The 12026-nt window shown below is 47.7% G+C and overlaps 1 protein-coding gene across 3 annotated transcripts; it reads right to left on the bottom strand.

Annotated features, from left to right (window-relative positions):
- Positions 1-1096: 1096 nt before the first annotated feature.
- On the bottom strand, positions 1097-11636 carry LOC123731776 (uncharacterized). 3 transcript variants are annotated; one of them, XM_045711178.1, is made up of 5 exons: positions 8778-11636; positions 6131-6269; positions 4087-4234; positions 3579-3694; positions 1097-1214 (listed from the first exon to the last, which is right to left on the bottom strand). In XM_045711178.1, the coding sequence occupies exons 1-5, from the start codon at positions 11579-11581 to the stop codon at positions 1173-1175; spliced, it is 3249 nt and encodes a 1082-aa protein (XP_045567134.1). In that variant the 5' UTR covers positions 11582-11636; the 3' UTR covers positions 1097-1172. The 3 variants fall into 3 exon arrangements, with proteins under 3 accessions (XP_045567134.1, XP_045567133.1, XP_045567132.1); XM_045711177.1 differs by lacking the exon at positions 1097-1214 and having other exon boundaries at positions 3175-3694; positions 8778-9825; positions 9859-11636; XM_045711176.1 differs by lacking the exon at positions 1097-1214 and having other exon boundaries at positions 3175-3694.
- Between the last annotated feature and the right edge of the window lie 390 nt (positions 11637-12026).

Raw genomic sequence — 12026 nt, 5'->3', positions numbered from 1 at the left:
AGAAGTTATTATTGCTTGAACCTGGAGAAGAGTCCCCTAAGCAAGCTGGTCCTGGGGCTCTGCTCACAAACACAAACAGACCCCACAGAGCCCCAGGACAGCAACACAATTAGACCCAACCAAATCATGAGAAAACGAAAAGATAATTACTTGACACATTGGAAACTAGAATGCTATTTGGCCCTAAACAGAGAGTACACAGTGGCAGAATACCTGACCACTGTGACTGACCCAAACTTAAAGAAAGCTTTGACTATGTACAGACTCAGTGAGCATAGCCTGCTATTGAGAAAGGCCGCCGTAGCCAGACCCGGCTCTCAAGAGAAGACAGGCTATGTGCACACTGCCCACACAATGAGGTGGAAACTGAGCTGCACTTCCTAACCTCCTGCCAAATGTATGACCATATTAGAGACACATATTTCCCTCAGATTACACAGATCCACAACGAATTCAACAACAAACCCAATTTTGATAAACTCCCATATCTACTGGGTGAAATACCACAGTGTTCCATCACAGCAGCAAGATTTGTGACCTGTTGCCACAAGAAAAGGGCAACGAGAGAGAGGGAGAGAGAGAGAGAGAGAGAGAGAGAGAGAGAGAGAGAGAGAGAGAGAGAGAGAGTAATGAAGATGAGTGTGGATGTGTTTACAAAATAAAAAAGGAGAGAAGAATACAAAACGATGAATAAATTAAAGACGCATCCCAAATGGAACCCTATTCCATATATCAATCAATCAAATTTATTTTTATATAGCCCTTCGTACATCAGCTGATATTCTCAAAGTGCTGTACAGAAACCCAGCCTAAAACCCCAAACAGCAAGCAAAGCATGTGAAAGAAGCACGGTGGCTAGGAAAAACTCCCTAGGAAAAACTCCCTAGAAAGGCCAAAAACCTAGGAAGAAACCTAGAGAGGAACCAGGCTATGAGGGGTGGCCAGTCCTCTTCTGGCTGTGCAGGGTGGATATTATAACAGAACATGGTCAAGATGTTAAAATGTTAAAATGTTCAGAAATGACCAGCATGGTCAAATAATAATAATCATAGTAGTTGTCGAGGGTGCAACAGGCACGTCCGGTGAACAGGTCAGGGTTCCATAGCCGCAGGCAGAACAGTTGAAACTGGAGCAGCAGCACGGCCAGGTGGACTGGGGACAGCAAGGAGTCATCATACCAGGTAGTCCTGAGGCATGGTCCTAGGGCTCAGGTCCTCCGAGAGAAAGACAGAAAGAGAGAAAGAGAGAATTAGAGAGAGCATATTTAAATACACACAGGACACCGGATAAGACAAGAGAAATACTCCAGATGTAACAGACTGACCCTAGCCCCCGACACATAAACTACTGCAGCATAAATACTGGAGGCTGAGACAGGAGGGATCAGAAGACACTGTGGCCCCATCCGATGATACCCCGGACAGGGCCAAACAGGCAGGATATAACCCCACCCACTTTGCCAAAGCACAGCCCCCACACCACTAGAGGGATGTCTCCAACCACCAACTTACCGTCCCTAAGACAAGGCCGAGTATAGCCCACAACGATCTCCGCCATGGCACAACCCAAGGGGGGCGCCAACCCAGACAGGAAGACCACATCAGTGACTCAACCCACTCAAGTGACGCACCCTCCCATGGACGGCATGGAAGAACACCAGTAAGCCAGTGACTCAGCCCCTGTAAAAGGGTTAGAGGCAGAGAATCCCAGTGGAAAGAGGGGAACCGGCAAGGCAGAGACAGCAAGGGCGGTTCGTTGCTCCAGCCTTTCCGTTCACCTTCACACTCCTGGGCCAGACTATACTTAATCATAGGACCTACTGAAGAGATAAGTCTTCAGTAAAGACTTAAAGGTTGAGACTGAGTCTGCGTCTCTCACATTGGTAGGCAGACCATTCCATAAGAATGGAGCTCTATAGGAGAAAGCCCTGCCTCCAGCTGTTTGCTTAGAAATTCTAGGAACAATTAGGAGGCCTGCGTCTTGTGACCGTAGCGTACGTGTAGGTATGTACGGCAGGACCAAATCGGAAAGATAGGTAGGAGCAAGCCCATGTAATGCTTTGTAGGTTAGCAGTAAAACCTTGAAATCAGCCCTTGCCTTAGCAGGAAGCCAGTGTAGGGAGGCTAGCACTGGAGTAATATGATCAAATTTTTTGGTTCTAGTCAGGATTCTAGCAGCCGTATTTAGCACTAACTGAAGTTTATTTAGTGCTTTATCCGGGTAGCCGGAAAGTAGAGCATTGCAGTAGTCCAGCCTAGAAGTAACAAAAGCATGGATTAATTTTTCTGCGTCATTTTTGGACAGAAAATTTGTGATTTTTGCAATGTTACGTAGATGGAAGAAAGCTGTCCTTGAAACAGTCTTGATATGTTCTTCAAAAGAGAGATCAGGGTCCAGAGTAACGCCGAGGTCCTTCACAGTTTTATTTGAGACGACTGTACAACCATCCAGATTAATTGTCAGATTCAACAGAAGATCTCTTTGTTTCTTGGGACCTAGAACAAGCATCTCTGTTTTGTCCGAGTTTAAAAGTAGAAAGTTTGCAGCCATCCACTTCTTTATGTCTGAAACACAGGCTTCTAGCGAGGGCAATTTTGGGGCTTCACCATATATAGTGGACTCCTTTCTACCAGGGACAAATGGAACCCTATTCCATATATAGTGGACTCCTTTCTACCAGGGACAAATGGAACCCTATTCCATATATAGTGGACTCCTTTCTACCAGGGACAAATGGAACCCTATTCCATATATAGTGGACTCCTTTCTACCAGGGACAAATGGAACCCTATTCCATATATAGTGGACTCCTTTCTACCAGGGACAAATGGAACCCTATTCCATATATAGTGGACTCCTTTCTACCAGGGACAAATGGAACCCTATTCCATATATAGTGGACTCCTTTCCACCAGGGACAAATGGAACCCTATTCCATATATAGTGGACTCCTTTCTACCAGGGACAAATGGAACCCTATTCCATATAGTGGACTCCTTTCTACCAGGGACAAATGGAACCCTATTCCATATATAGTGGACTCCTTTCCACCAGGGACAAATGGAACCCTATTCCATATATAGTGGACTCCTTTCCACCAGGGACAAATGGAACCCTATTCCATATATAGTGGACTCCCTTTCCACCGGGGACTCTATGTAGGTAGTAGGGGGAATAGGCTGCCATTGGGATGCAGACGTGATATGATATTTGTTCAGGAGAATCTACACAATCAATTAAATTGACTTATTTTACACACACACACACACACACACACACACACACACACACACACACACACACAGCAGTAGAGCACCAGAAGAAGAGAGGTGGTTTGTTTCCATAGATACCATCTCTTGTCCTCTAGTATGGGTAGAGGAATGGGATGGTGTGATCAGAGACGAGGGGCTGTAAAATGGCAATAACATGGTCATTTGTGAGATCTTTGAAAGCAATTAGTAGAGAAACGGAGGCAGTTATGCCCTAGCTAGCTACATAACACATGTTGTTATCAAGCTGCAGTCATGCCCTGAATACATGGCTTTGGGTACAGCCTGTGGGTTCACAGTGGGATGTACCTGTGAGTTGTTGTAGTTCTCAAGAGCGTCACTAGAGGGCAGAGCAGAGTACAGGGTTGACGGTTCACCCTCCTCCTTGGGATCCAGAGGGCTTTTTGGTCCGACTGGTAACCTAACTATAGGATAATATATATATATTAAAAACTGTTTGTCATGTCTATCATTTTTGATATACTGTATCTTGCTTGTTCAATTTTCATTGCATTGAAAGTGAATGGTGAACGAGGTTGAAAGGTAGTTCAAGACCTTGGTGTAAATACAGTTGTATTGTAATTCAGAGAATTTTTATATATATATATATATATATATATATATATTAAATAGTGTTAAATAGTGTTAAATCATGTATTTATAAATCAATATTATATATATATATATATATATATATACATGATTTAACACTATTTAACGAAACAACAAAGCTGTTAAGCATTTCCAAAAACAAATTCCATATATTCTAAATGAGGAAATAAACTAACTGAATCAGTACATGGCAGGATCAACTCACCCTCATCGAATATGAGTTTGAGTCTCCTGGTTTTGCGTTTGTTGTCACAAAACTCCCTCTCGAAGTCTCCCAGTCCTGAGGTGTACTGGTCCCATGAGATGTCTGGCAGCTGAACCACTCTCTGGGGCCGCGGCAGGTCCAACTCCACCTGAGGTTAGAGATCAGAGGTCAACAGGAAGTGGCCTCGTAGAATTAGACAAAAAATAAAAAAATCACCCCAGGATTCCCCATGTACGGGCAGGAAACATGTGAACTATTTCCCTCGAAAGTAGCCTTTGGGCCCTAACGTTCCACTTTGTCAGATCGCATCAAGGCTTACAGCCAAGACGAGCAGCTGGAAGCTGCCATGTTGGAACCACCTGGAGCGACAGCCTCTTGTTGTGGGAAAAACGGAGGGGGGGTATTTGTATAAGAAAGCCTTGTGATTAAATGTCAATTAGATTTGTATGAATTTTTGGATAGAGATGTTTTTTTTATTATTAGAGAGGGAGATATTTATGTTTATTTATTTTCCCTTTTGTACTTTAACTATTTGCTCATTGTTACAACACTTTTTCTATACATAATATGACATTTTAAATGTCTCTATTCATTTGGAACTTCTGTGAGTGTAATGTTTACCGTACATTTTTATTGGGATTATTTCACTTTTGTTAATTATCTATTTCACTTGCTTTGGCATATGTTTTGCATGACAATAAAGCCCTTCAATTGAATTGTGAGTGTGTGAGTGAGTGAGTGAGAGAGAGAGAGATAGAGTCCCCCAGCCACATCATAAATCATACAGGCACAAACGACTTGAGGGCCCAGCACGAATGGTTAATCTCCACCCTGCTACCACGAAAAGACTTCCACCCTGCCAGGACATCACCCTCAACCGCAGTCCCAACACCTCACACAGGAGCAACAGACCAGACCAGACCAGACCAGACCAGACCAGACCAGCGAGATACCCGTCATAACCGCATTATATACCCGTCATAACCGCATCATATACCCGTCATAACCGCATCATATACCCGTCATAACCGCATCATATACCCGTCATAACCGCATTATATACCCGTCATAACCGCATTATATACCCGTCATAACCGCATTATATACCCGTCATAACCGCATCATATACCCGTCATACCCGCATTATATACCCGTCATAACCGCATTATATACCCGTCATAACCGCATTATATACCCGTCATAACCGCATCATATACCCGTCATAACCGCATCATATACCCGTCATAACCGCATCATATACCCGTCATAACCGCATTATATACCCGTCATAACCGCATTATATACCCGTCATAACCGCATTATATACCCGTCATAACCGCATCATATACCCGTCATAACCGCATCATATACCCGTCATAACCGCATCATATACCCGCTCATAACCGCATCATATACCCGTCATAACCGCATCATATACCCGTCATAACCGCATTATATACCCGTCATAACCGCATTATATACCCGTCATAACCGCATTATATACCCGTCATAACCGCATCATATACCCGTCATACCCGCATTATATACCCGTCATAACCGCATTATATACCCGTCATAACCGCATTATATACCCGCTATAACCGCATCATATACCCGTCATAACCGCATCATATACCCGTCATAACCGCATCATATACCCGTCATAACCGCATTATATACCCGTCATAACCGCATTATATACCCGTCATAACCGCATTATATACCCGTCATAACCGCATCATATACCCGTCATACCCGCATTATATACCCGTCATAACCGCATTATATACCCATCATATACCCGTCATAACCGCATCATATACCCGTCATACCCGCATTATATACCCGTCATAACAGCATTATATACCCGTCATACCCGCATTATATACCCGTCATAACCGCATTATATACCCGTCATAACCGCATTATATACCTGTCATACCCGCATTATATACCCGTCATAACCGCATTAATGCTACATATACCTATAATGCTACATATACCTGTTATAACAGGCTGTAAGCTATCGTGTAAAGTACAGTACCTGTTTCTGCAGCTGCTCCACAAAGCTGACGGGGTCTCGGAGAGCTTCTCTCTGCTGTCCGGCCAGACGCTCCAAGTCCAGTATACTCTGAGTTCTCTGGGCCTCCAACACACCTACAGTCTGGAGTAACCTCTGGTAACTGGTGGAGGGGGAGACAGGACAACATGAGTCAGGGAATACAACTTCCAGCACCTGGACAATACATTATTAACTCAGGATGGGTCCCAATTGGTACCGTGGTCAAAAGTAGTGCGCTATATTATAGGGAATAGGGTGCCATTTATGAGGGATCAACACTATAGGAGAAACAGACAGCAGCATGTATGTAAACAGGAAACAGATCAGAGGTAGGTTGTGTCTGTGTCCCAAAACAGGAAACACTCCCTCCTCCTCGTCCTCCACTCCCTCCTCTCTCCCACTCCCTCTCCCTCCTCCTCCTCCTCCCTCCCACTCACTCCCTCCTCATCTCTCCCACTCCCTCCTCCTCCTCCTCCTCCTCTCTCTCTCCTCCTCCTCACTCCCTCCTCCTCATCTCTCCCACTCCCTCCTCTCTCCCTCCTCCTCCTCCTCACTCCCACTCCCTCCTCTCTCTCTCCCTCCTCCTCCTCTCTCCCACTCCCTCCTCCCTCCTCCTCCTCTCTCCCACTCCCTCCTCCTCCTCACTCCCACTCCCTCCTCATCTCTCCCACTCCCTTCTCCTCCTCTCTCCCACTCCCTCCTCCTCCTCCTCTCTCCTCCTCCTCACTCCCACTCCCTCCTCCTCTCTCCCACTCCCTCCTCCTCTCTCCCCTCCCTCCTCCTCCTCCTCCTCCTCTCTCCCACTCCCTTCTCCTCTCTCTCTCCCTCCTCCTCACTCCTCCTCCTCCACTCTCCCTCCTCCTCCTCCTCCTCACTCCCTCCTCCTCCTCTCTCCCTCCTCCTCACTCCACTCTGAGGGCAAAATGGGGTGGGGAGGGGGTGGGGTCCTAATGTTTTGCACACTCAGTGTGTGTGTATATATAAAATAAATAAATAAATAAATAATAAATATATATATATACACACACACAGTCATGGCCAAAAGTTTTGAGAATGACACAAAAATTAATTTTCACAAAGTCTGCTGCCTCAGTTTGTATGATGGCAATTTGCATATACTCCAGAATGTTATGAAGAGTGATCAGATGAATTGCAATTAATTGCAAATTCCCTCTTTGCCATGCAAATGAACTGAATCCCCAAAAATATTTCCATTACATTTCAGCCCTGCCACAAAAGGACCAGCTGACATCATGTCAGTGATTCTCTCGTTAACACAGGTGTGAGTGTTGACGAGGACAAGGCTGGAGATCACTCTGTCATGCTGATTGAGTTCGAATAACAGACTGGATTCTTCAAAAGGAGGGTGGTGCTTGGAATCATTGTTCTTCCTCTGTCAGCCATGGTTACCTGCAAGGAAACACGTGTCGTCATCGTTGCTTTGCAAAAAAAGGGCTTCACAGGCAAGGATATAAGATTGCACCTAAATCAGCCATTTATCGGATCATCAAGAACTTCAAGGAGAGCGGTTCAATTGTTGTGAAGAAGGCTTCAGGGCGCCCAAGAAAGTCCAGCAAGCGCCAGGACCGTCTCCTAAAGTTGATTCAGCTGCAGGATCGGGGCACCACCAGTACAGAGCTTGCTCAGGAATGGCAGCAGGCAGGTGTGAGTGCATCTGCACGCACAGTGAGGCGAAGACTTTTGGAGGATGGCCTGCTGTCAAGAAGGGCAGCAAAGAAGCCACTTCTCTCCAGGAAAAACATCAGCGACAGACTGATATGCTGCAAAAGGTACAGGAATTGGACTGCTGAGGACTGGGGTAAAGTCATTTTCTCTGATGAATCCCCTTTCTGATTATTTGGGGCATCCGGAAAAAAAGCTTGTCCAGAGAAGACAAGGTGAGCGCTACCATCAGTCCTGTGTCATGCCAACAGTAAAGCATCCTGAGACCATTCATGTGTGGGGTTGCTTCTCAGCCAAGGGAGTGGGCTCACTCACAATTTTGTCTAAGAACACAGCCATGAATAAAGAATGGTACCAACACATCCTCCGAGAGCAACTTCTCCCAACCATCCAGGAACAATTTGGTGATGAACAATGCCTTTTCCAGCATGATGGAGCACCTTGCCATAAGGCAAAAGAGATAACTAAGTGGCTCGGGGGAACAAAACATCAATATTTGGGTCCATGGCCAGGAAACTCCCCAGACCTTAATCCCATTGAGAACTTGTGGTCAATCCTCAAGAGGCGGGTGGACAAACAAAAACCCACAAATTCTGACAAACTCCAAGCATTGATTATGCAAGAATGGGCTGCCATCAGTCAGGATGTGGCCCAGAAGTTAATTGACAGCATGCCAGGGCGGATTGCAGAGGTCTTGAAAAAGAAGGGTCAACACTGCAAATATTGACTCTTTGCATCAACTTCATGTAATTGTCAATAAAAGCCTTTGACACTTATGAAATGCTTGTAATTATACTTCAGTATTCCATAGTAACATCTGACAAAAATATCTAAAGACACTGAAGCAGCAAACTTTGTGGAAATTAATATTTGTGTCATTCTCAAAACTTTTGGCCACGACTGAATATATATATATATATATATCCCATAAACTCCCAATACGAACTCTTTGTTATGCTTGAGGGTCAGGTGGTCTGACTCAAAGTAATACACGTCTGGATCCTCGTCCTCCTGTTGACTTCCTCCTCTTGGCACCTCCTTCCTGTCTAGACCTCCCCTGGTCTCACAGAGCTCCCCACGGCCCGTACTGTCCCACCTTACCCTGTCCCTTCTAGCCCCACCGTTCCCCTGCTCCATGGGGATGGACGGGGGAGACCCCTCCCTGGCCTGGATACTGGAGAATGAGGAGAGGGTAGGAGTAGCGACCAGCTCTCTCCCCGCCTCCACCACCTCCCTCAGAGGGTCCCTGGGAGGAGAACAAGGGCCCACGGCCTTGCCCCCGCCGCAGGCGGCCCTACGGGGCGAAGTCCTCAGGGTGTACCTGTGTTCGTGGGGCTCTGTGAAGGAGGGGGGCGATGTGCCGGAGATAGAGGGGGTGCAAGGTGGGTCTGAGGGTGTTGGGGGGGCTAGCAGTGGCATGGTGGATTCTCCTGAGTTATTGTTGATGTTGTTTACGTTTCTGATGTTGTTGTTGATGATGATGATGCTGGTGAACGACCATCCGTTAATTCCCCCGCCGCAACTCTCCTCCTCCTCGGTCGGTGTCACTTCCACCTCCTCCTCGGTCGGTGTCACTTCCACTTCCTCCTCGGTCGCTGTCACCACTTCCTCCCGACACACTGAGTCCCCCACTACATCCACCTCCTCCTCTCTGACAGACAGGTGGGGAGTAGAGGAGTCCTCCTCAAATGAGACCAAAATAGGAGCAGGACACTCCCCCGAGTCTTTACACTCTTCCTCCTGCCCAGGATCAGAGTCTTTACACTCTTCCTCCTGCCCATGATCAGAGTCTTTACACTCTTCCTCCTGCCCAGGATCAGAGTCTTTACACTCTTCCTCCTGCCCAGGATCAGTGTCTTTACACTCTTCCTCCTGCCCAGGATCAGTGTCTTTACACTCTTCCTCCTGCCCAGGATCAGAGTCTTTACACTCTTCCTCCTGCCCAGGATCAGAGTCTTTACACTCTTCCTCCTGCCCAGGATCAGAGTCTTTACCTTCCTCCTCCTGCCCAGGATCAGTGTCTTTACACTCTTCCTCCTGCCCAGGATCAGAGTCTTTACACTCTTCCTCCTGCCCAGGATCAGAGTCTTTACACTCTTCCTCCTCCAACCCAGGATCAGAGTCTTTACACTCTTCCTCCTGCCCAGGATCAGAGTCTTTACACTCTTCCTCCTGCCCAGGATCAGAGTCTTTAAACTCTTCCTCCAGCCCAGGATCAGAGTCTTTACACTCTTCCTCCAGCCCAGGATCAGAGTCTTTACACATCTCCTTCTGCCCAGGATCAGAGTCTTTACACTCTTCCTCCTGCCCAGGATCAGAGTCTTTACACTCTTCCTCCTCCAGCCCAGGATCAGAGTCTTTAAACTCTTCCTCCTCCAGCCCAGGATCAGAGTCTTTAAACTCTTCCTCCTCCAGCCCAGGATCAGAGTCTTTACACTCTTCCTCCAGCCCAGGATCAGAGTCTTTACACATCTCCTCCTGCCCAGGATCAGAGTCTTTACACTCTTCCTCCTGCCCAGGATCAGAGTCTTTACACTCTTCCTCCTGCCCAGGATCAGAGTCTTTACACTCTTCCTCCTGCCCAGGATCAGAGTCTTTACACATCTCCTCCTGCCCAGGATCAGAGTCTTTACACTCTTCCACCTCCTGCCCAGGATCAGAGTCTTTACCTTCCTCCTCCTGCCCAGGATCAGAGTCTTTACACTCTTCCTCCTGCCCAGGATCAGAGTCTTTACACTCTTCCTCCTCCTGCCCAGGATCAGAGTCTTTACACTCTTCCTCCTGCCCAGGATCAGAGTCTTTACACCCTTCCTCCTGCCCAGGATCAGAGTCTTTACACTCTTCCTCCTGCCCAGGATCAGAGTCTTTACACTCTTCCTCCTGCCCAGGATCAGAGTTTCTACAAGGCACTATGGGGTCTGGGGGCGAGGGGCAGGGCGCCCCCCTCTGGCTGCCGTTCAGCAGTGCTGGACCGGGACCTGGACAGGTGGTGTTGGAGGCAGCGCTGAGACACAGGGAGTTTGTCTGAGCATCAGGGCTACTGCTGGTCTGCCCAAGCCTGCTACTGGACTTATGGGAGTTGGAGTTCAGGGGCTGCTGAGCATGGCCGTCGCTCTCAATATGGCCGCCGACGTCATCCTCCTCCTCTCCTTCCTCCTTGTTGAGGTCAGGTGAAGAAGAGGAAGGGGAAGCTGCGGTGGAGTTTTGTCTGAGCAGGTCGCCCCCTTCACTGTTCTCCTTCACAGTCGTTAAGGGGGCACAGTGGGAGGCGGCGATGACGGGCACAGGGGGCGCAGACGGGAGGTCATCCTTGGATCCATGCGACTCCCCAGAGCGGAGGCACCGTTTGGCCCTTTTGTGGAGCGGCGAGGCATCCCTCCCCACAGCACCCGACGTCTCCTTGCGCCTCCCTTCACAGTTCTCAACCTTCTCCGAACCACCAACACCCTCTCTCTCTGAGCAGGACAGGACCCTCTTCCTGGGGCTTGACCATGTCTCCCCGTCCACCGAGGCGGCCTTGTGGTGGGCTACCTTTCCCCGGTGACCCCCAGGCTTCTCTGAGGCACCGGCCTGGTCGTCCTGTCTCTTCTTGGGAGAGCGTGGGGCCTTGCTGCCGGGGAGGGGTGAACCCTGACCCTCATCCGGCTGGGCGATACTGCGATTCCTGAGGGTTCGGCCACAGAAGTTCTCGTCCAATCCATTGAGCCCGACCGATGACCTTGTGACGCGCGAGGAACGTGACGCGGCCATGCCAAGGCGGGCGGCTACCGGCGTCTCATCGTGCTGCTCGCTCCTCTGCTACAGAACGGGGCACCTGGGAGCATAGAGGAGACAGAGGTTATAAAGCTTCGTAAGGGATCCATTAGGCTTTAAATTATTCATCTAGGGGCTTAAGTCCTAAAGGAAATTTACTTGAAAGGGAAAAATCTTTTATAAGAAAAACATGTTTTTATATCAACATAGAACGCTGAACCAGGTTCTATCAACGCTGAACCAGGTTCTATCAACGCTGAACCAGGTTCAGCGTTGGGAGATGTTATACTGACAGAGGGTGAATAAGGTAAGAGAATCAGAGATGCTACAGCTGAAGTCGGAAGTTTACATACACTTAGGTTGGAGTCATTAAAACTCGTTTTTTCAAACCACTCCACAAATTTCTCGTTAACAAACTATAGTTTTGGCAAGTCGGTTAGGA

This window comes from Salmo salar, unplaced genomic scaffold (assembly GCF_905237065.1).
Source record: "Salmo salar unplaced genomic scaffold, Ssal_v3.1, whole genome shotgun sequence".
Classification (NCBI taxonomy): Eukaryota; Metazoa; Chordata; class Actinopteri; order Salmoniformes; family Salmonidae; genus Salmo; species Salmo salar.
This window is presented reverse-complemented; position numbering and strand designations above follow the sequence as displayed.